The sequence below is a fragment of the Fusarium oxysporum genome, chromosome 11, assembly GCF_000149955.1.
Source record: "Fusarium oxysporum f. sp. lycopersici 4287 chromosome 11, whole genome shotgun sequence".
In the NCBI taxonomy this organism is placed as follows: domain Eukaryota; kingdom Fungi; phylum Ascomycota; class Sordariomycetes; order Hypocreales; family Nectriaceae; genus Fusarium; species Fusarium oxysporum.
This window is the reverse complement of record NC_030996.1, coordinates 1230264-1258050: the sequence shown is the minus strand read 5'-3', so window position 1 is coordinate 1258050 and position 27787 is coordinate 1230264. Positions and strand designations below refer to the sequence as shown.

The window sequence follows — 27787 nt, the reverse complement described above, 5'->3', positions numbered from 1 at the left end:
CCTGCATCACCACAATAACAGTCTACTATGTCCCCATCATCAATGCCAGCAAAAACGGCCCAGACCGAGTTTCACCAACACCCCCAAGTCCAAGCGACGTTAACTTGGGTCGATTCTACGCCAATGATACAAACCAGCCCCCAGGCTTCTATACCATACAATGCTGCCTCGGATCCTTTCACTCCTCTTCCAACAGGATGGGAGTGTCGACTCACTCCTGAGGGACAGATTTATTACGTCAACCACAACGATCAAACCACGTCATGGACTAAACCTATCGCTCCCGCACTTGCTTCGCTGCCACCTGGATGGCAGGAAATGCACACACCAGATGGGAGACCTTACTACGTCGACCACAATACCCAAACTACGTCTTGGGACCGACCACCGCCTACTAAGCCAACTCTGCCGACTTATCAGTCCGTCAGTGCAAGGAAGCCTGTTTCTCTCAGTACGGCGAGTACCATGTCCAGCATGCCCACTTCTGATAAGCGCTCATCTATGAGCATGCAGTCAGAGGCTACAACAATTGTGAGCAATTCTCAACAAAGTCGTGTCAAGCTGAACAACTACTCCAACCCTTGCGCTCAAAGACCGCGACAATTGCTCAACCCTTATTTATATCCCGCACAGGGGAAGACGGCGTGCTGGGTAGTAGATGTTCCCGTTACGCCCGACATTTATCAAAAGCTACCAGCTGATCAATATGAGACGTCATACATCAGACATACCGCGCTCGCAGGTCAAGCTACAGATCTCCAAAAGCTAGACTATTCACTCCGCCAAAGGGGCCGCACTGAGCTTGTCCTCGGCTTGAATTTGCACAATGAGTCAACGTTTAAGCGCGAGGTCATCAATGCCCAGTTGATAAAGTCTCTCGGAAGCATCTTAGAAGTACTACGAACACACTCATTTTCGCAGGAGTTCAATGAAAGATGTAACGGCTCGCCGTTGTCTGGGATTGTTGTTTGCATTCTGATTCACCAAGATCGCATGAAAGATGTCCCATGGCTGCGCCAGACTGGCATCAGCTTCTTCTGGGATATTCCTTCTTCCGTACCTATCAATGACAGTAAGAAGGGCAATGGTCAATTCTACGACGATGCTCACAAAGCCACCCGCAAGATCCTCGGTAAAGAAGTAGAATTAAATCTAAATGAGGTGAGAAATTCTCCATATGTATGCCGATTCAAACAAGCTAATCAAGTATCGCAGTACACGACCACCTTCCATTTACAAGACTGGGAACGAAGTCATGGACTAATGCCCGATGTCGTCTCTGGTGCAGATCCAGTACAAGTTGTGCTATGCTCGACATATCGCTCATGGACAGGATCTTACGCTGCAGACTCTTTGAAGCATGTTTGCAACTTACTCGATGCCAGATTGTGTATTTCTGTGTCAGGTGGAACGACTATTACCGGTACTTCCCTTGAGAAACAATGGCAGCTTTCACAATACAGGAGGAAACCAGCTGAGTCAGGGCAAGATGCCCATTGCGAGGAGTATATAGGATGACTGGATATGAGGCAGCAGTCAGTCGCATTAAAACTGGAAGCAAACACAGACTTGAATATAATACAGAGCAATAGAGAAAAGTTCATTCTGACACAACGGTCAACTCGTGTTATCATGACAACGTGATTCAATTTCTAATCGCTCTCTTCATACATTACATAAAATACATGCAGACATGAGTACCCAATAGAAAGGACAGTTCTACGATCATCCAACATCATGGGTATCTCCTAAAACCCAAAACGAACTGCGGAAACACCAGATCCTCCGCTCACTCATTGCTTTAGCGTCTTTGACTTCCGACTCAACTTCCACGATGACAGCTTGTTCGACCATTTGGACGCAGAGGAGTCAGATTTACTTCTCGTCGCCGGTGGCGGAACTTCCAACGAGTCTTGTCTCACGTCACCCGGTGCATTGCCCTCAAGTTCAGGCGGTTGAACGTGAAGCTCGACAAGTTTGTTTGCAAGTGAAGGACCAATATGTGCGGTTGTTCCTGAAGTATTTGATGCCATCGAAACATGTCCTTCTTTTGCGCCGACTTCAGTTGAATCGAGCTCAAGAAGTGGTAGCTGATCAGACTTCTCGTCTGACTTCGGTAATTGCGAGTAGTCGACATCATCGCCAGGCAGCTCTGATATGGTGGGTGCGGCATCCATCTCGACAGGTCCTCCTGGCTGCAAGTCCAGACCGACACTGGACGGGCTTCGCAGAGAAGTGTAGTCTGGTGGGTTGCCAAAACGATTGCTATAGATGATCTCTTCAACAGATGATCTCAGCTTGTTGAACTTGAAGCCAATGTTGACCTTCTTCAGTGGAATTAGATGGTCCAGTTCATCGTGAACTTGCTGCTGCAATCGCTTCTCCTTCCCATTGAACGTCGTTATTGTTGTCTTCGAGTAGTATTTCGCTGCATCTTCGATCTGCTTGATAGAAACATATTTTCCATCGTATCTAAAGGACCGCTCGAGGATAAGAATCATATCGCACGAGCACTTGAGCAACATCCTCGCTGTAGGAGGAAGTCCCAAAAGACAACCCGCCGCACCAACAATGATACCAATTCCCATAGTCGGCACCGCAGCACCAACCGAAATAGCACTAACAGCCGCAAACTGCGACAGAGAAACCCGGAGGTACTGCTTAAAGTTGCTCATGACGATATCTGACATGATCTGCTCGATCTCTGCTGGCGCAGCTTTGGGAAAGCCGAAGCATTGGAGTACATGCTCGCAGATGAGGCGTGAGACGGTCGGTGTTCCGACCAACCCTGTGCAGGGGAGGGGAACGGCGGCAGTGCGGATTGCATGGGTTCCTAGTCTCATACACTCTGTTATCGCTGAGTTGATCTTCTGTTCAACATCAACGACTTGAGCGGCAACACAGAAGAGACGTACGCGTTCGTCGACGATCAGGCCGAGGGTTTGTGAGAGTAGGTCTTTGACACCGGCGTCGTCATCTATTATAGTTAGCACCCACTCATAACTCTCACAACTGGATGCTACTCACTCTTTGAAAGACAGCAGAAGCCGTCAGCTTTGTAGTGCTCAATCTGCGAAAGCTGGTTCCTCAGCTCGGCGAACTGTTCCTCGGCAACGGCATTGGCTTTCTCTTCAGCGAGTCGCTTGGCTTCTTTGTAATCGTCTGTCTTCTCCATGAGTTCTTCTAAGTACTGCATTTTTCGATAGCCAGTAAGTTTATCCTTCTTTGTTCCAACCACGAAAACGGGGACTTGGTGGGAGTATTGGGCGATGGTGGCAAAGGTTCGCTTGTCGGCTTCTTCGATACGTGCCACGTCGGCGTCGACGCAGAACCTAAGATAGCGTTAACTTAATGTTCCTGGATAGAGGAGAGTATCTGACCAAATGACGTGAAGAGCTTCGGCAGGGTCTTCCTGAAAAGCTCTGTGCCGAAGGAACTTCGCGATCAATTCAAGCTCAGTATCACTACCGGCCTGCCAACCCCTTGAGTCATGGATCAAGAGTCCAGGATGCTTGGGGGATTCAAAAGCGACGTTGATGTCATGGACTCCCTGATCATATGAAAGAGACTCATCGGTCATCTCAACACCAAAGACCTTGTTGATCAATGTCGATTTGCCAACGCCAGTTTTGCCGCATACTAGAATTCGGAAGGCTTTGACGCCGCTTGCTTCGAGCTGCATCCCTTGAAGCCATGGAGCTAACCCATCTTCTGCGGCAACAAGGTAAGAGTCTTGAAAGTCTGAGATTGGCTTCTTGAGGGGTTGGAAATTCTTTAGGTCGTTATATCGGGGGTATCTATCGAGAATGCAGAAAAGGGAGGGATGAATCATGTTTCCATACGGTCCTAGGTTTGTCAGTTGGGTACAGATTGGCAAACTCGGAGTACCTACCAACGTCACACCATCCTTTCAAGCTTCCATCTGCAGCAAAAACTTTCCGGTTTGCTGCATGTTTGTAGCAATCCGTATCAAGTTTGATGGAGTGAGTCTCGAAGCCGCCTGCCGATTTCTTTGCATGCATACTCTGAAGATCAAACATGCTTGTTCGAAGGCCATTGGTGTATTGGAGCCGCCATTCGATCTCTTCTGATCCGTCCAAGGGCGGAAGGTTGCCAGCGTATTGCGGGAAGATCAAAGCCATGGGATTATCGCTAGCCTTTGAGTCGCCCATATTGTTGACACGGAGGCCAGAGTAGATGCTCTCCAATACCATCCACTGCAGCGGGTAGAGTGAAAGACCGTCGTGAGCCGTTCCGCCGATCATATCTTCGTGTGTACCGAGGAACCATGCTTGGGTAAGTGACCTGTGTGTCATGTCCGCATCGTCAGGAATGTTGACTACTTCCGGTGCCTTATTGGACCTGTTCTCATTAATAGCCAGCGCATGGCGAAGAGTTTCGATAGAAGGGTTGAACGAGATGTCGTAAGATGTCTTTGAGTTATGAATGATGGTGTCAAAAAGACCAACAAACGGTATCCGAGGAGGATCTTGCGCTTCATTCTTGATCTTCTGCAGTAGTACGGGGCCTCGCTTGAAATCATCCTCAAGTTGAGCCTTGATCAGGCCAAGAGCTGTATCAAACAGATCATCGAAACTTTGCGTTGTGGGCAGGCCCATTCGATGCACGATGCCAGCAACTGCGCGAGCGATAAAGGCTCCGTGCCCAGAACCGTACAACCAGAGCTCATCTTCTGGCCGCTCAAGCGTGAGACAGATGTCCCTGACAATGGTCTTGATGAGGTTTGTCGAGTCATCACTTGTCGTGCTCCGTGATCGGAACATGTCGGCCAACTTGACAACATTGCTGGGTGCAACATAATACTTGGGAATCTGCGCAACAGAAACTCCATTCGACTCAACTAGCCCATCGTGTACTAATTGATTGATCCTCTGAATCGTTGAAGGGTTCGTCTCCTCTGTCATCAATCAGCAACAATCCCTGACGCCAAGGCAAATGCTCACTCTTGGTTTCCCGAGCCTCAACTCCGTCTACCAACACCACGAGTCGCTTAATAGGTCTCTTTTCCGACATTTTCGTAACTCAGCGTCTACACGTGCGCCTGCATCTGGAAAGAAGGAAATAAAGTTATTATAATAATGCCAGGTCAGCCGAAAAGAGAGAAATCGACCGTGAAATTAAATTGGGCGGGGAACGCCCGCTGACTTCAACATGGGCGCTCCATTGGACTGTTTCGGGCCATAAGCGCGATTTCCAAATGTGTATAAGATAGCTGGGCGTAAGCAAGGCTGCATATCAGCCTTGTAGGATCAGTGGATCTTGAGGTTAGTGAAACCAGTCAAACACGCTGGTTAATCAGTAGCGGACCTCCGTCTCCGACGGAGTTGCCTTGGCTGGGGGGCTAAGCCTGCCATATTTCCGAACGAGATGGCCTGCTTCGTTGATCTTCTTTGTGGTGTGGTGTAGCCTAGGGCTGAGCATTTGCTGTGTTGTGCATCGCCACGCAAAGGGCGAAACAGATTGACGACATTACAGGGGTCATGTCAGGTTTGGCGATACAGCCACATACGTCGATGTTGTTTGGGGGGCAATCAGCAGAGCCGCATGCTTTGAAATGTCATGTTTCCTGTAACCAATCAATTGGTTTCGATATGGCAAAGGCGCGTAGATATCCAAGCGCGCCAGTTGAGCAATCGACGCAACCCCAGAGCCAGGCCAGCGGATAATTACCAAGCACCATGTCAGCTCAACGGTACAATGCGCAACAACGTTCGCTTTTATCATCATCGGGATGTTTCATGTAGTATTTTCCTCATCCCGCCATCGATACGATTATCATTAATACAAAAAGCCATAACGGCCTTGATCCAGACTAGTCTCATCCCAATGCCTCATCCTCCCCAATTCAAAGCCATACGAATCCGCAACAACCGAGTTCATTATGACTCTAACATTACGGAGGTCCTCCTCACTATTCTGCACGCAGAACCATGCTATTTGAAGTGGATACACTAACAGCAAGGCGTAGCTCGCCGAAGCTTGACCACGAAGTGCCCAGTTTGCGAAGCGACAGATCTCCAGGGCCAAGAACTTGTTTTTCGAGTTTTGATCGATATTACTTGTCGCCTCCATACTGCTCTCCGGAAAGAGTGAGATACCCAGGTATTCGCAAGGCTGGACAAGACATAAAAGCATGGCGTAGCTGATTGCGAGAGCGACACATTCCATGGGGTCATCCGGAAGGGGGATGCCACTGTGCTCTCTCATGGTTGGATCAGTGGTACATACCCATGGCATGTTACGGTACCATTCATGCAGTTTGTCGATGAGCGATTGTGTCCTGTTCCGCAGAACTTCAACTGCAATAGGGTCCGTCACACTCGCCTTCCGTATATTGTCGTAATCCGCAATGATCCCAGGCGGCTGAGCGAAGATGTCGTACAGGATATCGATCTTATCTGGAGTTTCACCTTCCGGGAGGCATCTTGTGCTCTCCCATTGCGGCTGGTCGAGGAAACAATGGCGGCGTTGATGACCAGCGGAGAGAGTCTGCATCCAGTCAATGACTCCTCACTAATTTTCCGTGAGGTGATAAAAACTTACAATGTAGTACCGTGCCGCTTGCAGTATTTGCCTCTCTGTTGGCGTTCTCCACGGCTTTGGGCCTCGCGCTTGCATCTAGGAGTCCGGGTGAGCAAAAGGTCAAAGTTCCGCCGTGAAAGGACTTACCAATCTCCCTAGACCATCATAATGAAGGAGCCAAGCAGTCGGTTGAGAAAACACGACGTTTTCGTACACACAAAGACACATGATACTCATTAGGGTGCCCATTTCGGTATTTGAGTTGCTGATGTCCGTCCGGAGCTGAGTCAGTGCATGAGAGTACAGCCGTAGCCCTTGTTCACAGGCATTTCTATCCCGGTTCGTTCTTCCAAAGTACATCGCGGCCAATGCCTGTACGCATGATTGATGTAGTTCCGAGTGCTGGCCCGTCAGTAGTTCTGAAAGTATTCCTGGACCCAGTCCTGGCCCGCAGCGCAAGTCTTCTGGTGATAGCTTTGACAAAGTGTAGGGGAAGAACAGAGTATTCTTCTGCGGTACTAGGCTGACTATTTGAGGCCTGGGATTCCTTGGGCATTTTGTTGAAGCTCTGCCATTGGCGAGACGACTGCGTTGTGATGTCGCAGATTTCGAAACAGGCTGAGAAGGACAAGCAGTAGTCGAAGCGAACCGAGTCCCCTCGTCGACAAACTTTAGTTGACTATGATACCCCGAACAGGTAAGACCTGCATTTTTGCATCGTTGGCAATAGGGTTGCTGTTCATCTATCAATAGTCAGTTCCATGGAACCACTCAACTCTCGACACCGACATACCGCATTTAACCTTGCGCTCAACACAAGTGCCGCACCGTTTTATACGTCTTCCGTGTCGAGTCATGTGGAGACGCGTAACAAATGAAACAGAGTATAAAAATATTAATAAACAGGAATAGAAAACAGGTTAGATCGGAACCAAAACCACAGTGTCGGGTTCGTAGGGCTGTGAAAGACAAAGCTTGGCTGCAGGAAGGGTAAAGGTTGGACGGGGCCAAGGTGTTGAAATACCCCGTAGGGAAAGCGATCAGACGCTAGGACGCCATGCTACGGATGCAGTTAGTTTGGGGGGGAAGTGGCTTCTGAACGCGTGGAGCTATCGAGGGATTCGCTTGGCGATGTGGAGGTTCTAGAACTGTAGGGGCAGACAGCCACTGACAAATCTCAATTGGCACGTCGTTTTCTCAGCTGAATCATCGTAGGGTATCCGACAGTGCCGACATCCCATTAAAGATCTTGTTGCAATGTCGATCAACAGCCATAACGCCGGGGTAATCAGGACCCTTTATTGCTCTTCAGGGACTTTTGACAATCACCTAGCTCCCAAGAGTTTGAGACATTTACGTCACGATACCTGTCACTTACCCTTCTGAGCATGCCGAGCTGGCCTCTGTTAAGGTTTGCTCCATTGAAGGATCGCAGGGGTGTCTCTCTGAAATACCATATATGGCTAGATTCATCTTTGGGGACTATCGGCTGGCAGATGCCGGGACTAATCTCAGCTTGGTGTCCAGAAAGGTCAATTCGTCTGTAGCTTTGACTCGAACAAAGTAAAAGCGTTACATCATAAGATTTTAAGACGAGAATCATCATCGAAAGTGTAAATACGAATTCCTTGGTTCAGACAAATCCACGATTATGCGGGGCGACGACACTGAGTTCCTCTGATTGGAACATTGCTGACAAAATGGCCTCAAGCCACAAGCCTCAAACCAGGATCCAAGCGTATATAAGTAACGATGGCTTCCGCATTTTGAAGATGACAAATTCAGCATACCGAAGTTCTCGAACAGCGTTGAGCATTCCACTCTGAGTCCAATTGAAGCACCATCTGTCACCTCTTTGTCAAAATCCATCATGCTTCTCTCTTCGATTAGCCTCGCATGCCTGTTCCAAGGCATCCTAGCACAGACAACGATCATTACTGGTGAAAACAACCATAACTGTCCTGGTGTTCTCAACAATCCCTCCAATAACAAAGCGTATTGCTGCGTTGGCGGCAAGCTCGACCTGAGCACCTGTGAAGGATGGCCAATCTGCACAGGCAGTTCTTGGGAACCCAAATCAATGAGCTGCTACACCACCATTCCTGTCTCGGCATCAGACTATGACTCGCGAGTCAAGAGTGCAAGCTCGAGGTACCTGAATGGTGTAGAGGCATCGGCTACTGACGATGCGTCGTCCGCAACTTCAACTGGTGATAGCGCCAAAGACACGGCTTCCAAGACAACCGCCAGGGGAAGTGCTGAACAGACGGCTTCGGAAACGATCTCTGCGGCGAGTTCTTCTCAGACGGGCAATGATTCGAACATGAAGACGCCGGGTTCCGTCGTTGGGCTGTTGGGGGGTATCATGGCAATGTGGATGGTCCTGTGAAGCGCTTGAATTAGCAAGAAGTCTGACATATCTGCGATAGCAAGTTTGAGGAGCTATAGGATCGAGTAGCCGTTTAATAGTGCTTGGGCAAATTCATAACCAGTTGTGACAGCTGAGCGTCACCGATTGCTGAGGTTCTTTGACCAGACTAGGCACATGCAAGTATTTCGAGTCAATATCAAATTGCTTGCTTGTTTTGAAAACGATCCAAGGCCTTGTCAGTGCACATTCCAACCTTAACTTGCGTGGCGAACTCGAAAAGACTTTTCTTTATGTTAATGTTACTTAGTAGTTTATTACCCAGTGGAGCCCCACCTCCTCGTCCTCCTCTCCACCGTCTTTGGCAAACAACCACGTAGGCACCAACTTGAGCCCCATTCACGATGCCTTCAACCACATACGACCATACCTGCGGTAAAGTACGGGATCCCGTCTGCTCTCCCCTAGTCAAGCCCGCAAGGGGCGGATCAGTAGTTGGGTCGGAGACGACCAGCGAATACCTGCTGTTGTATGTTTCTTTTTCTTTTGAATAGAGAGTAAAAGACATGTAGCTCTACTGAAATTTCATTCTCGACATGAGTCATTTTAGTATCAACCATAGTTGTCACAGAGACGCCACACTGAGAATGGAGATTTTGTTTTGGTCTTTAGGAACTACGGTGCTAGTTACAGGATTATTAAACCCCAAGCCTTCTTTGCAGGTGATATGCAATAAGATTCATCCATTACCAAGGATCCCTCCAACCAGTATCCATCCTATCGTCCCTATGAGCCATCTCAACAATGGCTTGCTTCGACAAACCGCCCTCTAATTCCACCTAGGCCCTGACGCGGAGCTCGTAAGGGGTCTCGCCGTGAGTCTGTTTGAGGACTCTGTCCACCACAATTCAGGAACATGCACGAGCAAGTTTCTCAATGGCACAATACGAAGTTACGAATAGTACATTTCAACTGACTTTGAGCCTGTTACGGGCCATTGAGTGTAGATTCCGACTTCTAAAGACACTTCAGAATATTTGTATTTACATGGTCTTTGTGCCTTAAAGCTATGCTTGAAGATTACTCTCAGTGTTGATCAAGCTGTTGATAACACTCGGCAACTTCGTTTTCAGGGGGCAAAGTCGCCCACACATGCCCCCGCTAGACCCATCTCAGAGACCCCTCTCTGTGTATCGTGGAATATCAGAGACGATTTGAGGAAGGCCCTTGCTATTGCTGGCGCCGGAGGAGACACGCAAGTAGAACTACACAACTGTGGATCTGTGACCGCGGAAAGGAGCATATGATTATTGGCGTAATTATTGAGAGTATCTACTTGGTGCAGACGAGGGGCTACGCGGCTTAGGATTGTATATCTCAAGGTGCATTTTTAATCTGTTGTCTTGATCTATGGTTATCTTGATGAGATATTGTCAATCATTACGGCGAACTACTATGGACCTGCTGTAAAGCTTGGGCCCACCAATGTCAACAGCACAATGTAGATGCTGGTTGAGGCAAATTCATCATCCATTCGGGCGAATGGTTTAGTGGTATAATACTCCCTTAGCATGTTCTCTACGAGCGTTATTTGGGAGTGGTCCAGGGTTCGATTCCCTGTTCGTCCAACGTTGGTGGTTTGATTCCACCGTTATCCACATTTTTGGCCGTCCATTGCTTGTGAATGGATGTCTTTTTGCGCGTCCCACCTACCCGGGACATCAATTGATGGCTAGAGGGATTAGGTGCCAGGCTCTCAATTGTTTGTAACCTTATTTATTGACAGTTCGGTATTGAGTGCTTTGTAATATTTTTCCCGTTCAGAGTGAATTAATCGGTGACCTTCAGCGTGTCATTGGGTTTCGGACAAAATTCACATGTTATCAATGGACATTTCAGGCGCATTTACAGTTGGCGGGGCATCCCCCTCCCAACCATCAGCCTTGGACCCCACAGAAGAAGAATCACGAACTTGTCATGGAATTTATCGATGCCAAGCGCGCAAATGTTTCAACAGCACGAATTGATCGAGCATTTGTCTTAAATATGCTGTGCAACCCCAAGGAACGAAGATAATACCAGTGCCCTTCATTCTCAGCCCCCACTGAAATTGGCTGGTACGTGACCCACAAAAGGGACAGCTGTTCTCATTCGTCAAATTTCAGGGGGGGCCTTGCACAAGCCAGGCTGTCACTAATCATCTTTGGTCATCTCTCGTCTCCAGATCAGATCCAATACATACATCCAACATCCACCACCATCAGCCTTGTCCCTGTACCCGCCTCACTTTTTCATTCACTCGTTTGTCCCTCTCTCTCATGACTACGTAATAGGCCCCTTTCTTTGTCCCCAGGGTCATCGCACCATGGTCCGCGCCCTCAATCTCCGCCTCGCCCTTCAGGCAACAGCTATCAAGGTCTCGGCAAACCTGGTCACCCAGATCATTATTCACTACAGAACACCAGGCGTATCGACTTTTGATGCTCAGCAGGTACTGGAGTTTGCTATCTATGGGTTCATAGGCTCTCAGGTCGGCAACGTCATCCAATTCATTCTGGAGGACTGCTTCCCCACTGGACACGCAATCAGGGCGAACGAGATTCTGCCGCAGGTTCAGGCGGACGTAAAGCAGGTTGAGGAGAAGAAGGATGATGATACGAGAGGAACGACTAGGAGATGGTTCAATATCAGTCCGGATCTTATTTGGCGCAACGTTTTGGCGAAGCTGATTCTTGATCAAACAATTGGTCTTGCCATCAGCGGGTCCGTCTTTCTCATCTGCACAAACATCGCACGTGTCTCACACCCCTTCCTCGTTCTGGAAGTAATCCGTAATCGACTTTGGCCACTTATCAAAGCTGGCTGGCATATCTGGCCATTAGTCGCCATCTGCAACTTCCTATGGGTTCCCGTGCGCTCTCGAGTTTTGGTGGCAGTTTGTGTTGGGTTCGGCTGGAGTATCTTCTTGAGCGTCTTTGCCATGCGGAAAGGGCATTGATGGGGATAGTTAAGACTGGGTATTTTTGGTCTTTTCGCTGACGAATGGGCGTGGTTTAGAGGAATTCCCCTACGGAGCACTTTTCTTATATCCTGGAGTTAGAGTTGTAAAGTTATATGGGATTTAAATATAGGCCTCAGCTTTCTTGCATTATGAGTTTCGAATAATAAAGACTTTCCCTCTCAAGGACTTAATTAGAAGTAAAATATTTAATCACTAGATTCTCGGGTCTTATCGAGCTAATATCGAGACAAGGCCAGTATGCTGTCCATGGATGCCATGATGCTGACTGAGTAAACGCCACGGCGGTTGCGGTGCAACATTGTCCAACAGTAAAAGATTCAATAAAAAAGTCAAAATATCCTCCAAGCTGACTGACTTGAAACAGACCAGGTGGTTATATGGAGCATTGCTGCTAGTCCTTCCTGCTTGTGACATCGAAAACGCCCCAACTATTCAGCTTATGCAGCTAAGACACGGCCTGCCTTTGAACTCCAGGCTAGAATGTGGCGCATCCGATAGAAACCTCACTGAACAAGTCGACCACCTTTTACCAACAAGACTCGCTCCTCGGGATCGGGATGACTTGGCCGCGGATACGAGATGTGATGGCTGGGCCATGACTTGGTCGAGACCCTGTGCATCGTCAGGTGCCAAGTAAAATGAGGCTGCGAGAGGCGAGAATCGGCTCTGGGCAAGAGGTCCATGCAAGATGGGAAACGATGGTGTTGGTGAAACTGCGGCTGGCGAGAAAGATACGGAAAGCGACCAGTACAAAGCTTTTGGTGGATAGCAACAGAGCCTCATTCGTGTGACCGAGGGAACGGGATGAAAGGAGTGTGGAGGCTTGGCTGTCAGACTGCAGATAATCCTGGTCGTGGTGTGTGCTAGCACAGCCTGATCTGGATAGCACCTTACAGCCAGGCTTGACGGTTACCCGTGTTCTTGGCTAGAAGAGATGCGTTGGGTCGTGATAAAAAACGTATGTCCTTCTTTCGTAACGATTATCTCGTTTTTGTTTCCCAGCCTGGTGCCTTTGACATGAAATCTGTAAGTGCAATTAGTCCAACACCTTCTCTTCAGTGCAGGTCGAGACTGAGCTTCGTGATTTGTATGTAGGTTGCGTCACCTTGTACCACCTGCACGGCCCCCCATCAAGTAGATTTCTTGCGAGTGGCTGGCGGTTGAAATTTTCGGAGCGGGGAAGAATGCGTGCAGATTCACTTGGCCTGCAAGTAATCCCATTCTTACTGCTGGCCATCGGATCCAGATCTGGGTTGATTGGAACATGTGCGATGTTGCTCCGAGAAGCCAGCACGCTGGCAGCACATTGATAACTTAATCATCATGTCACCATGCATCACTGTTCTCTCTTTGAGTTAAAAGTCGAAATGAAGTCGACCCCCGAACAGATTAATCTATTACTACCTCAAAATTCAAGACTCATTATTTCCTTTGCTCTCCTACGCCAGCTCCTATATTGATTTGTCCGAACCCTCCGAAGGGAGGATCACCTTTGAGGCTCATTGGTGATGAATTTCTCAGCGCTCACGAGGGAAGCATCGCTATATATGCCGGACGAGATCGCCGCTCTCGCTAGATTCACAGACCGACTAAGACACAAAATATTCTCATCATCTAGCAACCGCGCCGGTGGTGCATATTCGACGCCGATGCCGACGTGCCGACGCCCATCTATTCCGTGGTAGATGCCATACCGATAGAGCCTGTTAGCTAGCGTCACCTGCGCATTCATATGCTCTTCTGTATCTGCAGAATCTTGCAGCCAAAACTCGGGACATAGCAAGATATCGCTCTGGTAAACAAGAGACGCAAAGTCCACAAGGCCATATACAGGTCTGCAAGTCCTGAGGGAACCATGAGGTGTCAATACCCAATTGCTGAGGCAGTAGATACCCATGATGCCGGATAATGCGTAAAAGCTCTTGGCATGAATATGAACGCTGTAATTGCCATTTTCGGCCTCGCTGAAGTCGAAGATCCGGGCTACTACAAGGTAAACAGAGTTACTAAGTGTGGCCAAGACAGCACCAAGAATGATCTTTGGGTGGCCGAGCTCGATGGCTTAATCTATGCAGCCAATAACATTGGGAGTGAGGTAATCCAGGAGCATGCTGTTCGCCGCAGTGGCTCCTTTCAAAGTCTCGTGTCCTGGCCCAAATATCCGGTGGTGATCCTCCTCAGACAGAGGACTTGCCATGTTCTGGATTGGGATCATCGTACGCGTATAAACATCTGCAGCTAGAGATGTCTGATGGAACAATCCGTACGCCAACGCGGGAAGCAGTGAGAAGGCGATGGCGCGTTGCAAAGTGCCCAAAAGCATTGAAGTGAGCCTGAATGGTTGGAGGATCAGGCCCATAGCCCAAGCATAGGCCGCGACGACCAAAAGCACGATGCCCATGGTCGTGGTAAAGATGATATACCAATTGACCAAGTACATATTCCAAATACGATCAATATCAGTTCCGTAAGAATCCTCTTCAAGATCAGAGGAATGGCGAGCTTCCCGTTGAGTAGGTTGCTCGGCTCCAAATAGGCCGTTCCTGGGGAGGAATCTCGTGCCGTGAGTGATATTGTTGGTCTCTTCTTGCTTCCAGTACCCCAGACGAAGAACAAGGCCATCACTTGGCCATGTCCTCACGTGACAAGCCATAGGGCTGCTCATTAGATAGAGATGCATTGTCTTGGGCATTTATCAAGCGCTCATGAACGTTGTCGGAGACTTGGCGGGCGTTACCGAGACCCTCAAAATGAGGTTGACCACCATGGTCCCTGCCAGTCATACTGCGAAGTGGGAAGCTATCCATTGTATGGAAACGTTATCTGGGCAAGCTGAAAAGGGAATGCAGAGATTTGCGGCTTCTCTATCATCTATATAAATGCTTGACGAAAAGGGGCGAGAAGGAAGGTTGGGCTGGTGTTGGGTAGCTTCCAAGTCATGGATGCCATGGTGCTGACTGAGTAAACGCCACGGCGGTTGCGGTGCAATATTGTCCAATTATTATTCCAGGACTCAGAGCCTGGTATGCGTATCTTTTGAACTTTTAGAGAATTTGCTTGGCACCTTGGGCGCCGACTCGGAGCTGGGGTTTGCACCAACGGACTGCGGCCCAGTGGGAGGGGTGTGAGCTGAGTCCAGCCATCAACGCTGCAGCGACTCTTTCGCAATGTAACCCCATTAGGGTCGTGGGAGGGTTGCACAGCTCGAAGCCTTGTCTCATTTTCTTTCCTTTTGCTTTTTTCCGAGACTGAGTGCGATGTATCGTGACACGGGAACTGGAGCTTAGCTATAGAAGTAAAAATGGATTATATGCTCATTTTTCTCTCTAAAGGATGTTGGCATTAGTAAGGTAGAAATTGACTGATCTTAGGCCACGACCGATCGGCTAGATCATCATCGACACCCGGATCGGCTTTCCAATACTGTTCGAGTATTTCCAAGGCTCGTTGCGTATTCAAAAGTCCAAGTGCAGTTGAAACGCCTTGCAACGAAGTCTTTATTCTCGGCCTATCATCACCAAGCGCGTCGCATCCTGCAAAGAACAAGGGCGGAGTAAGCAGAGTGACTGGTGTGAGGCCGTCCCGTAGCGTCAGACGCTCTGCGCACTCGAGGATCTGATTGACGAGGTTTTGAACGAGAGGTGACGATCTTCTTTCATGGCGTAAGCGTCGGTGGATGAGGAGCAGACCGGTGAGTTGCCATATCTGATTCGATAACCGGTATTCGTGGACTTCGGCAACAGATAGAACGCGACCGCGTATTGACATAACTGGCGGAGGATTCGCTTGATCTCGGTCGATTATGGATTGTAGATAGTTGAGTAGCCACCAGACCTCGGCCTCAACTTGACCTCCTTGCGATGAAGTCTCAGACGCTGTCCCATCATTGTTGATCCGGCATAGTCGCGCAATCTCTTTGAACACTCCAAGAAGGTCCTTTGTACGCGCAAGATACATATCGATGTACACAGGCTCGTCATCTGTGTCTGATGCGAGCGTTGTTGGTGAGGGGATAGTCGACTGTTGCGGGGCGAGATCACTCATCGAGTGACAGACCAGTGATTCGGTCATGTCGAACCATCGTAGTAAAAATCGCAATTCGTCCGTCGGGTTCTGGGAAAGGCCCTTATCGTGTATTCGAGAAATGAGCCCACGCGCTCCGCGGAAGTGAACGCTCCATCGATCTGGACTGGGCTCGCTGGCGAAGACTTCGCAAACGAAGAGCGCTCTCGATGCGGCCAGCAGTGGAATGAGTTGTTGATCTTCATCACACTCGGAAAGTTTCTGGCAAAGGGATCTGGAACTGAGAGCTTGAAAGCCAGCAACAATGAGCGCTTGCGAGGACTGCTCCTCGCTTGTTTTGCAGGTCGCAAGTCGGTGAGTAGCCGCCAGCGCAACGATGCCCTGCAGTAAGGGCTCATTGAAGACTGCCATTGGCAAGATGAGTTCGCATAGCTCATCAAAGATCTGGGGATGTGGCGCAAGAACTTTGACGGTCCTCTCGGTAAAGTACTGTAGGCCTGATCGATGCAAGGGTGATAGGTGACCGAAGAACTCAACGGACGGGGTTAGCGAAGGCATTGGCATTTGCCTTTGACTGACAACAAGTTGAGAATACTCCGAGTCCTCTGATGGAGAAGTTGTTATCCATTCTGGCTCATCGATATTCTGATCTGGAGGAGGCGATGTAGCCTTTGACGGACCTGGTCTAGGAGTAGAAGGGGAAACATATATGAAGTTTTTCTTGTTTAAATCTGAGAGATTGTTAGTATGTATCTTTTGCAACGAATAACTGACTTGCCTAGTCTTTGAACGTTGCCCTCATTTTGTGACAAACAATCCCCAAAAGGTGACCGATTGAACGGCCTCCCTCCCCAGCGAAGCTTCACCCCGTATTCGCATTTCACCCCAGCTGTCTGACATCTCTGACACGAGGGTCTCTCTTCGCTGCACTTCTTTTTAAAGCTCTTACACCTCGCACAACCAACCCATGATCGACGCTGCGGTGGCATCACAGGGGCTTTGAGTCTGGGGGACAAAGCAAAACATGCTGCTTTGAGGTTATGTCATTTGCTAACAAATGAGGGCGGGGGAAAGTTAAGTTGGTGATGGAACGGTTGGAGGCGGCGAATGGGGATAAGGCTAGAGACTGCGCTAGTATGGAATGGGAAGGATCAGGCGACTGATTGCTTATCTGTGTCACCTGCACTGATTATCTTGAGCCTGAGTGGCTGGTCTTATCAGTAATGATAAGAAATGATGGATACGTCGGACATCTTAAACTTTTTGACCACCATGAACTTGACGATGTATTATGCAAATACACAAATTGAATGGTTCTCTGCTGTTTTTAATCCTGGAACTAATTGCATTGAAGTGAAATTGTTCATGTTCCTTCACCATCGAGATAAGCATCATCAGAACCATGCTGTCTCGGTTTCTCCGAGTCGCCGGAAAGCCTGCACCAGGCTAGTAGGCAAACCGAAAGTCTAATCGCTTATTACCCTCATCCTTTGTGGTATCAAGATAATGCTTCTTCTGTTCATCATCCATAGCATCCCAAATCTTGTCTCGGCTCTTATTTCTCCAGATGTAGTAGGTTCTGGTCAACAGATACAACGTGATGTTGAGCGCAATGATCGCCAAAAGATTCTTGTTTCCTTCCCGGTATCTCGGCGCGTCGTCTTTGCGGTAGACGTTGGATGCGATAATACCGGCGGATTGAACGAACATGTTGTAAATAGCTGCGGAAACTGTCCTTAGGCGAACGGTATTGGAGTTGCGCGAATTCCAACTGACTTGGATTGGATGGGCTAGGAAGATGATGTTAGCCGGTTATAGGTAAGTCAAGGAACGTCTATACTCACCAGTCGGAGAACCAAGCAACAGCGCCAGCACGGCGAAAGAGACCCATCTGTTGACCGTGCTCATGTCTACTACGTATAGATAGATTATGAATGGCAGCTTCCAGATCTGAACAGCTAGGCCAAGCAGAGACCTCTCGTTCCATTTCTCGGCCAGGTAGGAAATAAGCAACAGGCCACCGATAGACAGGATCGTATGGGGAATGGTCAGAAGATTGGTAACGAGTACATTGAAGCCGAGGCCACGAAGGGTCAAGGTGAAGTACTGGGCGGGCGGCGTGGCTGGGATCAAGAATGTTAAGCCAATGGCGTAGATCGGCCAGAGGTCGTAATCCTTGATTGATGCCCATAGTAACTTCGGAGTAATGGGTTGGCGGTTATGCATGTCGCCCTTGCTGGGATCGTCACGGATGACCCGGTTCACCATAATGCGCTCCTCTCTGTACACCGGTCAGTCTCGAAGGCATATCCATCTCTGGGGCAACTTACCGCTCAGTGAACCAACCGTTCTTACCACGGAGAATGCCTGAGGTTTGAGTGGGTCCAGCGGGCATGAGAAACCAGGCGGAAATGCCAACCGCGAGCGTCAGCAGGCCCTATTTGGCACGATTCGTCAGTATAGTCGATGATGCAAAGAGCTTGAATGACAAACCTCGAACAGGAACAGCCATCGCCAGCCCTCGTACCCATGCCAGCCACGCAACTGGAGGAAACCTGCTCCCAGAAACCCACTGATGATATCGGCGACGTTGTACGCCGTCCAGAAGAAGGCCAGACGAACAGTGAGCTCACTAGCGGTATAGAAATAACTCAGGTATAGGATCGTCTAACAGTATTCCAGAGCAATGATTAGTTGGGACCATTAACACTTAGGCAGGACGGCGACATGGACTACTCACATCCGGGATGAATCCGCCCTGGAAGATGGCCAGAAGGGCACGGCATGCCAGAAAGGAAGCCCTCCCGTCCAACCAGAATTGGCCCTACTCATATCGTCAGTACATCGAAGAGCTGAAGGCTTCCTATGGCCTACCGCAGAGACAAGACTCCAGAGGCACAACTGCATCGGAATCCAACGGTCAGGTCCGAGGTACTTGCTGACAAGCTGGGAGGGAAGTTCGGCACACAAGAAAGACAACTTGAAGACGGTATTTCCAAGATTGTAATCTAACAATGCAAAGTTAAAAGGATATAGCAACCTGATATAAAAGAGACTAACCATTGGTATCCATCTTCAGGTCTGGCAGAAAGTTATCCGAGACAGCTTGAGACAAATTGGATCGATCCAGCTCAAGAGCCATGAACATGACGCAAGCGAATATCATGATCCGTCTATCAATCTTTCGAATGACTTTGCGCTCCTCATTGAAAGTCCACCTTTCGGAAGGGTCAAATCGATGCAGATTCTCCCAGTCAGGTCGTGGCTGGTAGCGCCTCGCCATGTCTGGGTCGTCAAAGACGGACCGACGAGTTGCAACAGCCTCTCCATCATGTCTCGGTCGTCGCTGCCACCAGCTTCGAGGTTCCTCTGGTGCAGCGAGGGGAAGTGTAGCGATAAGAGGGATCACCTTGGTGGAGGGAATTGACTTGGAGGAATCCGAATCGGTTGGGTCAATATGAAGGTCAACAGCATTCTTGGATTCTGACACACGAACATCATCAGAATATGCCATTGTGAATATCAATGTTCTATGGGGCCCTATTCAGCAGTCTCTTCGCAATCATCTTGGATATAATAACGCCTTTTGTATACATCGACGTTGGTACTTGTTTAACCCCTCGGTGAACCATGCGATGGCGAAATCCATGTTACTGATCTCGAAAGACTCAACTTCGTGGGGTTACCGATGTATCTATGGCGTCAGGTATGGATATAATAGCGAGATGTAGGGATTAATTCCGATGGTATTATTCGGCTTCATATTTGACCATTGCTCGATAAACTCCCCTGAATGGTTGTTGAGACATTTGTGTCTCGATAGTGAGCACTCATAGCTTCCAAGTGAAAAAGTAGCACAAACGAATGATCAACTGGTCGATAACGCCTTTTCGGATCTGTTGCACTTCTCCGGTAATCGGTCAAATCTATATTTTAGTGGTCCTTGGCAAAGATCTGTAGCTCGCGACAGAACTGAAAGCTATTGCACCATTGCTCGAATAACCACTCAACAGCTCGGTATTTCACTGCCAAGGCAATTGCTCAACATTACGCCATTCTCTATTCCCTGAAAACAGCATAAGTTGATAGCTATCGGTCCACTCTCACCTCACAGAAACTATGATGGTTGGTCTATCTCTGGCGCTTTGTCGCCTCGCATCTCGGGTCGGATCTCGCCCCCCACGAGCTCCGAAGAGCAGAGACGAATCGGGGCATTATAAGTTAAGGATGTGACTATCACATAGCCCCTTTTAGTCTATCTCCGCGGATAACTCTATTTGCACTTCGTCGACAAGATGGCGTGCTTCCTGTCAAGGTCTGGAGTTTGCCGGTTCAAATACTCGATGTTCTGGTGAGTGTTCTGGACGAGGCATAATCATATCTTACAACTGTATATCCAGAAATAGGACTTGATGCTTACTACAAGTGGTTTATTTTATATCGTGGCTCTAAACATAAAGGGCGAGCCCTTTTCTTAGTTTATCTCCTGCAGCGATACGAGCAAAACGCATCAGCCGTCAAATGTTAGTTAATGTCAATCTTGTGTCCGGTTTACTGAGCTTTAGGGTATTAACTACATGTCGCGTGTATGCCTAAAAGTCCCTCTACCTAAGTGGAAATCACATCAACCTTCTTTCAAGCGAAAATGCCACTGTCTTGTGGGCCTATAACTCTTTATATAATATTATTTAAAATAATAAAGGTTATACCACTTATATAGAACCAGGGGGCCATCAGCAAAAGCCAAGTACTGCATTTTGAAATTCGAATAATTATCAAGGTTACCTGCAATTGCGAAAACTGTCTAGCCTACACTATTCGATACTACTGGTGGTTAAGGGCAATGTTAAAGCGTGATTGTGGCGTTCTTTAAGTCAGTCAACTTGGAACTTGAACCCGTCCAGAAGATGTACTCCCCTGATTCGACTTGGTATTTGGCATTGTTGTAGTAACCAAGATCGTTCTTGGGTATACTGAAATCGACCACCGTACTCTGGCCTGGCTTCACCTCAACCTTCTGAAAGCGGATCAGGCGTTTGTTCGGCAGCTCGATCTCGGAATTCGCGAGTCTCTGATAGACCTGAACGACCTCCTTGCCCGTAACGGAGCCCGTGTTGACCACCGTAACCGAAATAGAAACGGTGTCACCCTTCCGGGTAATCTTAGGAGCAGAGAGGTCGAAGCTGGTGTAGCTGAGGCCGTAGCCGAATGGCATGGGTGCATAACCCCGCTTCAGGCAGGGGAAGTTGTAGTCATATGTAGCGCAAACATTAGGAGTCTGAATGAAGCTTACGCCTCCTTGTGCATCAGAAGGCAGAAAATCGTAGTATACTGGGAGCGCGCCATCAGCTTGCGGCATAGTCACAGTCAGCTTGCCGCTGGGGTTAACCTTGCCCTGGATGATCTCGACCGCGCTATCGGCGGTGAACTCGCCAGCAAGAAACATGTGGAGGATGGCGTCGGCCCGCATGGTTGAGTTGTTGAGCACAAACGACTGGCCACCACTAAGAACAACAATCGTGGGCACGCCGGCGTCGAGAACAGCGTCAAGGAGCTGTTGCTGACTACCAGGGAAGCCCAAGCTGGCATGTGTGAAGAATTCGCCATCCGTACGCTCACCAGCATTTGGATCCAGAGAATATACGGACAGAGAGCCAACAGCCACAATCGCAAGGCCAGCCTCCTTTGCAGCAGCGACAGCAGCTTGGATGCCCTCACTATCACTATCACGTACGAAAGCAATGTCAACACCCTTGACGTACTTGACGTTCTTGGCTCCGAGGGCTGCCTCGAGGCTTCCCTTCAACGTGCGTCCATACAAGGGCCTCGCGCTCGTGCTGGGAGCGTAGCTTCCGGGGTTCAAAATGTCGGCCATGGGACCGAGGAGCGCAACCTTGGAGATTTTGGACTTGGGAAGAAAGTTGTTCTTGTTCTGCAGTAGGACGATGGATTCGCGTGAAGCCTTGCGATTTACATCGAGATGCTTGGATGAGCGGAGCACCTTTTTGAGATCATTCATCATGGGCAGGGGAAGATCAAACATGCCAGTTGCGAATTTGATGATCAAATGCTGCTTCACTGCTTCGTCTACCAGCCTCACGATCTCCTGATCGTCCGAACTGTTAACAAGAGTCGGAAATGCGGCTGGTTGTTGAGGAGCTAGTTCGAGCTGCAATCCGGCACGTAGGGCCTTGGTAGCTGCATCCTTGAGAGATGAAGCCACGAGGCTTTGGGTATGAAGATGTGGAATGGCCATGGCGTCCGACATGAGCAGGCCCTCAAAACCCATTTCAGATCTGAGCATACCCTGCAGAAGCTGTTTATTGATTGACATAGGGACCCGGTCGACGCTGGAATACGACACCATGATAGACGCAGGGTTTTCCTTGAGTACGCGAATGTACGGAAGGGCCAGGTCGTTGTACAAATGATTGGTGCCGCCGGCCATGCTTGCAGTGTTGATGCCGCCCGCGCCTAGTCCGTATAAAAAGTGCTTCACGGTTGTGGCGACTTTGATGAATCCGTTCTTGTCTTTCTCTTCCATAGTTCGGACATACTGCGCCGCGAATTCGCCGACAAGGTAGACATCTTCACCGTAGCTGGTAAGAAATCGGTTAGTCACGCGTCCATGTGCGCAGGGCGCTGCCAACAATGCGAGCATATAGGAGAAGAAAGCTGTACTGGAAAAGGAATTGCAGTATAGGGGGGAGCACTGTATACACTTACGTCTCACCCACACGGCCGTATCTGGGATCCTTGGCTACATCTAACTCGGGACTTAGGACCCAGTGCGTCCCGAGAGCCATGTTCTCGTCTCGAATCGCTCCCGTTACTTGGCCATACAGATCCAGGTCCCATGACGTGGACAGTGACAGTGTTGCAGGAAACAAGGTCCCTCCAGGCACATAGATGGAGTTGACCGAATCTGTGACTGTAATGTAAGGAATTTTGCCATTCTGCATCTGCTCCCATCGGACCTTATTCGCAAATGGCAACACTTTCTCAGCAGGGTTCAGTTGTGAGCCGTAGCCTGATGATCTAGTTGTCAGCTTGGGACTTGTTCATCAAGATAAGGCTTTGTGCACTTGTGCCTGGCGAAAAACCTACTTAGTATACCATGTTGCAGAGGGTACAGTGCATCATAGACAGTCCGGTTAAAGGATGAATTGGGATCCAGAAGCCTTCTTATACCACCTAGCTGAGCGATCTTCTCTGTCCATTTGAGGGTGGGCAAGAGAGCCTCCGCGCGCTCAGCTGGGGAGAGAGCTTTGTTCTTCCAGGCTTCGTTGTTTGGGCCCGGTGCCGCGATCACAGGGTAGGCTAAGGACCCAGCAAGAGCTAGGGGCGTTACGGAGAAATGGACCATCTCGACAGGCTGTTAAGGGTGATTTGTGTAGAGGTGCCGACGGCTGGAGTCTTGAGGGAGGCACTGTTAGCGGTTGGATGTATACATGGGATAACATTCTTCTTATAGTTTTCTTTACAAGGCAATGCAGCAGAGTTGCGAAAGCCAGCATAATTTCTTCAAGGTACATCGGTATAAAGCTGGGGCATATGGCCTTAGCTTGCTTGTCTCATTTCTGCACAGATGACGAATCAATTCATGGAGCGAGCTGAACCAGGTCTTTCCCGCCAAGGCTTTGCGGATGGCGATGATTGCGTCTTTGGCCATATGCATGATCCTTTTCCCGAGAGTCCGAAGAAGAATCCGGGGTAATACCTACGTATCTGATTCGATAGATTGGTTATCTGGGGATATAACCCGACAACCGGACGGTGTTGTGATATGTTGAATGTTGACTCAATGACTGCGAGCGTGAGGTGAGCCTGGAGGCACGTCGCTCGGACAGTACATATCCATCTTAGTCTCTTCTCTGGGCCCTTTGCAGTCTAGTCAGGGTCGTATTGACCGACTACCGAACCCCAGATCAGATGCCCCGGTACATGTATCTCGGCCGGACTTACTACAAAAGGCTAAGCCATTTTCAAAAGACATCGGCCCCGAAAGGCGCAATCACACTCACATTCGACGGCACTGATAACAAATCTTTCTCACATAGGACTAGTTAGTCTGGGTTGTTGGGCAGCATCCAAATAGAATGGTTCATCTTCGTCGCCGAGTTTTGCTGCGGGGCTTGAACCCTTCCGAGGGAGCCACGAGTTCTGGGTGAAGTGCCGATTCTTGTTCATTATCTTTAAACGAAGAGTATCTAAACGAGAAGTGTTTAAACGAGAATAAGAAAGATCAGCCGTTGCAAGATGAGCATTATGTAAGATAGGGTTAGCCTGAAGTGCGCCATACCTAGCTTGACATGATGGCTCGCGTTTGCGGATAATGCCCCATCATCTCCGTGAGTTATATCCCCCAGCAACACTAATACGTAGGATATAATATTTTCTGACCAGATCTCCAGGAAGCAGTAGGCCAAATACAATACAAGAACGGCACACGTTTCCCGCCAGACTGAGTGTTTCCTGATAAGTTGGCAGCTGCAACGATGCCATTGGAAGATTATAAGGCTTAGCCTTTGTAGTCAAAGCAATGTCTCAATGAAAGGGTCGTAGCATTTCTTGCAATATTCCTTCTTTACATATAACGAGATGACCCGCACTTCCGCCGATAACACAGGCGCTACATAGAGAGTTAATAACATGATTTGCCGCTCACGTGCTTGCGCCCAATTCCATGAGTTGATCCTCCAGGAGCCATGCCCAGTCCTGGGGAGCCCACCACGCGAAGAGACCCGGCACAGCAGAGCTGCGAGTGCTCGATGGCTCTTGATCTTGAAACCGGGCCATATGGGGTCGAGACTTATTTTTTGTAGCATGATTGTTGGTCATGGAGTACGTTTTCGGATTGGGAACTGTTGATTGCAAACCGGCGGTCGCATCAGCGGTAGCGGCCGATGCGTCAACCACGCGAGGTCTCTCCTCTTCAGAAGTGCCATGGCTTCCCCGGATGGGAGGACTGTGATGGTCATCCTCCATTGTAAAAGGCGGACGCCGAGCTGTTGTATCAGAACCAAGAGTTACTTCGTCAATATGGGACCTCTGGTATTCTTCGTCATCGCGTCCAACATTTGATAATTCAGCCCGGCGCAATAGACTGTGTACAGCTAAGCGCTGCCGGGCACGCACAGCTTCGGAAAAATGGCCGTCTGATCTGCTTTGACTCTGTAGCGAGGACAGTTGGTGGGCGTCACTCTGCAGAGCCCGACCCTCTGTGTGTTCGCCGTTGATCGCTGGTGCAGTAGCTGGGCAGGAGTTGGGTGTGCCTGTCTCGTTTGTTGTGACTCCCGAGAAACCTGGTGGGGTTTTATTAGATAGAGTTCCCGCAAAAGGTGTTGCATTCGCTGCGGCAGCCGACCCCTGGTTCGCTGTCGCGTGAATAAATCCAGCCGCCTCCGGCTGATCGCTAGGAAAGTTTCGTTTCTTTTTTTGCTGCTCTGAGAAGATGGCGATGGACTCCTCCAGTTCTCCAATGATGGGACTAACGAGCGCTGAGAATCGGAAAAACCTCTTGAGCGCAGCTAGGCAAAGCTCGGCACGGCTAACAGCAAATTCCGGTGACGGCCGAGCAGGTCCTTGACCGAATCGAGAGATGAAGAGGATCAGACGGGTGGCATGATAAGCACAAATAGCTGTGTCGAATTCGAGGAGATGGTGTTGTGTGCTATGCTGGTTGAGCGCGGTGAGTATGTAGATGATTCGCATTGCGTGATGCAAGCATTGAGCCTCAGCAGCAAGGAGGGCCTGGTGGTCATGGCCAACGAGCACAGCATCGGGAGCAGCTTCTGAGTACCCAGGCAAAAGGATGCGGTTGATGTCGCAGTGTGCTTGGTGCCAGGAGATGTGGGCCAGCAATAGACGGGGCAGCCATCGGGAGATTGATCTGTCTCTGTTGCTACTGCAGCCAGGGGGCTCGAATGCTTCATCCGCGCTTAAGTGAGCTTCCAGGATCGGAGCTGGTTTCTCCATGCATGCTAGTGTTTGTAAATGGTGGCTGATGAGGTCTGTGAGATTACACAAAGGCGTTTCCAGCAGCGCGATGCTCCTAGAAAGCTTCATCACATCACGTCGAATTGCTTCCAATTGCATAATGAGCCCGTAGGTGCCCCCCTCACCATGGTAGTTGTGATAATCGCCGTTGGCTTCACCTTTGCCAGTAGCATCAATTTCGCGACCATGGGTCATTGCCATGAAGTCTTCCTCGCTCCTTGGAAAGTCGATGTAGATAACCTCCAGTGGTAAAGAGTCGAACTCGGCAAGGCCCGTAGAGAAATAGCGCTCAACCATCTTTAGGGACCAGAGAGTACGACGTCGGACCTCTCGCGCAACTGGCTGAAGGTCATGTCGTTCGTAATTGAGTCGCATCGTCGTGGCGAAGCGAGCAGCCGTGGCTGTCAACATGAAAGCCCTCTGAAAAAGCTCCGTTTCTATGTAATAGTGAATTACGAGGAGAAGCGCCTGGAGTTTGGTTATACTCGGCGATTCAAGACTTCGCCAGATGCTCTCCTCGGCCATCCTGATCCACGCACCCGTATCCTCAGCGGAGGCAACAATGTGGCTGAGCGCTCTTCGACTCGAGTCCTGTCGATGATCAAGATCGAGATCAACTTCTCTGCGCAGGTACAACATTGCAACCGCGCAAATAGAAGCAGGAAGGGCACGATGCACATCATGAGAACAGCATCTTCTCCTGGTTATTTCTGGATGTAGGAATGCGTATGATGGCATGGGATAGATGAACTTGAAGAAGACGTCAAGGAGGGTGTCTACTTGATCGCGGCTTGGGCCTCCATACCCTGAGCCTCTTGTTACAGACTCTGTTGATGATGGATGCCATGACACTGTTGAGTCCGCGGGTGAAGACAGCGGCATTATTGCTGTTTCCTCGCACCTTGCAGGATGTCCCGCAGATTGCCGCTGCCGATGCAGTTCTGTTCTTCGCAGCTGATGCTGTTGATGCTCCAGTCGCCGATCGTCCTCATCCTGACGTTGGCGCTGGTGCTGGCGCTGGTAAGTCCATTCCCGTCCGTGTTCCGGTTCCGGTTCCTGTTCCTGTTCTCGTTCTCGTTGTTGCTCCTGCTCCACACTGCATTCCTGTTCGTGCTGGCGCTCGTGCTCACGTTCATGCTCCTCATCGATCACTAGGTCGTGTTGATGATCGTGTTCAAGCTCCTGTTGCTGCTCCAGTTCCTTATGCTGTTGTTGGTACTGCTCGGCTAATTCAGTAGCGGGAGGACTGCTTGAGTATTCGGAGACAGCCTGTAAGCGTCCTTCTCTTTCCAGAAAGGAACATTCGCGTTGCTGAGGCCCCCCGTCCTCCGGCGTGGATTCGTCAAGCAAATAGCCTTCTCGAGCGCGTCGATAACGCTTAAGCGGCGGATAAGTGCATCTGATGTCCTTCTGCTGACATACGACACATGTTGGAAGCGTCCCTGAGCACTTGATCTTCTTAAGACGACAGGAAGAGCAGGCGCGAGCTCCTCTGAGGCGTTTCTTTGAAATGGGCGGTGACGGCTTCTCGCGAAGCTGGTGGTCATCATTATTGAGAGAGCAAGCTAAACCCAGCCGTCGACAATTGCGACACGTCCCTGGTGGTTTGTCGCAACGTACCTTACGCTGTTTGCATTGAAGACATGTTTGAGCGATGTGGGGGTTGGTATGAAGCTTGAAATAACCGATATGCTTTTCGTAATCCATGCCATCCTTCTCGCGACCGATACTTGTCGGCTCGTGAGTTGCAGGATGACGTTGCCCCAGTTAGAGAGGTGTGAATGATTTGGACGGTGATGGAGCTGAGGCGACCGTGTTTGCGGGGAAGTGGA

At 49.4% G+C, this 27787-nt stretch overlaps 11 protein-coding genes and 2 non-coding genes across 13 annotated transcripts; 5 read left to right on the top strand and 8 right to left on the bottom strand.

Annotated features, from left to right (window-relative positions):
- Positions 1–27: 27 nt before the first annotated feature.
- FOXG_09837 (uncharacterized protein) lies at positions 28–1610 on the top strand (the record flags this gene model as incomplete). The annotated part of the gene is made up of 2 exons (XM_018389062.1): positions 28–1161; positions 1216–1610. 2 exons carry the CDS (start codon positions 28–30, stop codon positions 1516–1518), a joined length of 1437 nt encoding a protein of 478 aa, XP_018247255.1. The 3' UTR covers positions 1519–1610.
- Positions 1599–5149, bottom strand: FOXG_09836 (uncharacterized protein). Its single transcript, XM_018389061.1, has 5 exons — positions 4965–5149; positions 3893–4918; positions 3381–3846; positions 3028–3332; positions 1599–2977 (listed from the first exon to the last, which is right to left on the bottom strand). Exons 1-5 carry the CDS (start codon positions 5032–5034, stop codon positions 1794–1796), a joined length of 3051 nt encoding a protein of 1016 aa, XP_018247254.1. The 5' UTR covers positions 5035–5149; the 3' UTR covers positions 1599–1793.
- A 506-nt stretch (positions 5150–5655) lies between these two features.
- FOXG_09835 (uncharacterized protein) lies at positions 5656–7796 on the bottom strand. Its single transcript, XM_018389060.1, has 4 exons — positions 7337–7796; positions 6691–7286; positions 6565–6639; positions 5656–6510 (listed from the first exon to the last, which is right to left on the bottom strand). The coding sequence occupies exons 1-4, from the start codon at positions 7398–7400 to the stop codon at positions 5800–5802; spliced, it is 1446 nt and encodes a 481-aa protein (XP_018247253.1). The 5' UTR covers positions 7401–7796; the 3' UTR covers positions 5656–5799.
- A 506-nt stretch (positions 7797–8302) lies between these two features.
- FOXG_09834 (uncharacterized protein) lies at positions 8303–9139 on the top strand. Its single transcript, XM_018389059.1, has one exon. The coding sequence runs from the start codon at positions 8414–8416 to the stop codon at positions 8930–8932; it is 519 nt and encodes a 172-aa protein (XP_018247252.1). The 5' UTR covers positions 8303–8413; the 3' UTR covers positions 8933–9139.
- A 192-nt stretch (positions 9140–9331) lies between these two features.
- FOXG_20164 lies at positions 9332–9447 on the top strand. Its single transcript, XR_001936409.1, has one exon. It is a non-coding gene; the product is annotated as a 5S ribosomal RNA (ribosomal RNA).
- A 1000-nt stretch (positions 9448–10447) lies between these two features.
- On the top strand, positions 10448–10539 carry FOXG_20163. Its single transcript has one exon. It is a non-coding gene; the product is annotated as a tRNA-Ala (tRNA).
- Positions 10540–10935: 396 nt separating this feature from the next.
- On the top strand, positions 10936–12137 carry FOXG_09833 (uncharacterized protein). Its single transcript, XM_018389058.1, has one exon. It carries the CDS (start codon positions 11277–11279, stop codon positions 11907–11909), a length of 633 nt encoding a protein of 210 aa, XP_018247251.1. The 5' UTR covers positions 10936–11276; the 3' UTR covers positions 11910–12137.
- A 1282-nt stretch (positions 12138–13419) lies between these two features.
- Positions 13420–13830, bottom strand: FOXG_20162 (uncharacterized protein; the record flags this gene model as incomplete). The annotated part of the gene is made up of 1 exon (XM_018400431.1): positions 13420–13830. One exon carries the CDS (start codon positions 13828–13830, stop codon positions 13420–13422), a length of 411 nt encoding a protein of 136 aa, XP_018247250.1.
- Positions 13831–13995: 165 nt separating this feature from the next.
- On the bottom strand, positions 13996–14598 carry FOXG_09832 (uncharacterized protein; the record flags this gene model as incomplete). The annotated part of the gene is made up of 1 exon (XM_018389057.1): positions 13996–14598. One exon carries the CDS (start codon positions 14596–14598, stop codon positions 13996–13998), a length of 603 nt encoding a protein of 200 aa, XP_018247249.1.
- A 677-nt stretch (positions 14599–15275) lies between these two features.
- On the bottom strand, positions 15276–16945 carry FOXG_09831 (uncharacterized protein; the record flags this gene model as incomplete). Its single annotated transcript, XM_018389056.1, has 2 exons — positions 15276–16687; positions 16735–16945. The coding sequence occupies 2 exons, from the start codon at positions 16943–16945 to the stop codon at positions 15276–15278; spliced, it is 1623 nt and encodes a 540-aa protein (XP_018247248.1).
- Positions 16946–17227: 282 nt separating this feature from the next.
- Positions 17228–19470, bottom strand: FOXG_09830 (uncharacterized protein; the record flags this gene model as incomplete). Its single annotated transcript, XM_018389055.1, has 7 exons — positions 17228–17746; positions 17801–18237; positions 18287–18393; positions 18450–18623; positions 18697–18780; positions 18831–18964; positions 19017–19470. The coding sequence occupies 7 exons, from the start codon at positions 19468–19470 to the stop codon at positions 17403–17405; spliced, it is 1734 nt and encodes a 577-aa protein (XP_018247247.1). The 3' UTR covers positions 17228–17402.
- A 1332-nt stretch (positions 19471–20802) lies between these two features.
- On the bottom strand, positions 20803–23322 carry FOXG_09829 (uncharacterized protein; the record flags this gene model as incomplete). Its single annotated transcript, XM_018389054.1, has 3 exons — positions 20803–22555; positions 22683–22986; positions 23064–23322. 3 exons carry the CDS (start codon positions 23320–23322, stop codon positions 20803–20805), a joined length of 2316 nt encoding a protein of 771 aa, XP_018247246.1.
- A 999-nt stretch (positions 23323–24321) lies between these two features.
- On the bottom strand, positions 24322–27739 carry FOXG_20161 (uncharacterized protein). The gene has a single exon (XM_018400430.1). The coding sequence runs from the start codon at positions 27660–27662 to the stop codon at positions 24621–24623; it is 3042 nt and encodes a 1013-aa protein (XP_018247245.1). The 5' UTR covers positions 27663–27739; the 3' UTR covers positions 24322–24620.
- Positions 27740–27787: the final 48 nt, after the last annotated feature.

Excerpts from the sequence above, each read along its gene's own strand:
- FOXG_09836 (XM_018389061.1), bottom strand. The coding sequence starts at position 5,034 with ATGTCGGAAAAGAGACCTATTAAGCGACTCGTGGTGTTGGTAGACGGA. Across the intron at positions 4,919-4,964 it reads TGAGGCTCGGGAAACCAAGA|AGGAGACGAACCCTTCAACG; the intron begins GTGAGCATTTGC and ends GATTGATGACAG. Across the intron at positions 3,847-3,892 it reads GAAAGGATGGTGTGACGTTG|GACCGTATGGAAACATGATT; the intron begins GTAGGTACTCCG and ends TGACAAACCTAG.
- FOXG_09835 (XM_018389060.1), bottom strand. The coding sequence starts at position 7,400 with ATGACTCGACACGGAAGACGTATAAAACGGTGCGGCACTTGTGTTGAG. Across the intron at positions 7,287-7,336 it reads TGAGCGCAAGGTTAAATGCG|ATGAACAGCAACCCTATTGC; the intron begins GTATGTCGGTGT and ends GACTATTGATAG. Across the intron at positions 6,511-6,564 it reads AAGCGGCACGGTACTACATT|ACTCTCTCCGCTGGTCATCA; the intron begins GTAAGTTTTTAT and ends GACTGGATGCAG.
- FOXG_09834 (XM_018389059.1), top strand. The coding sequence starts at position 8,414 with ATGCTTCTCTCTTCGATTAGCCTCGCATGCCTGTTCCAAGGCATCCTA.
- FOXG_09833 (XM_018389058.1), top strand. The coding sequence starts at position 11,277 with ATGGTCCGCGCCCTCAATCTCCGCCTCGCCCTTCAGGCAACAGCTATC.
- FOXG_20161 (XM_018400430.1), bottom strand. The coding sequence starts at position 27,662 with ATGGATTACGAAAAGCATATCGGTTATTTCAAGCTTCATACCAACCCC.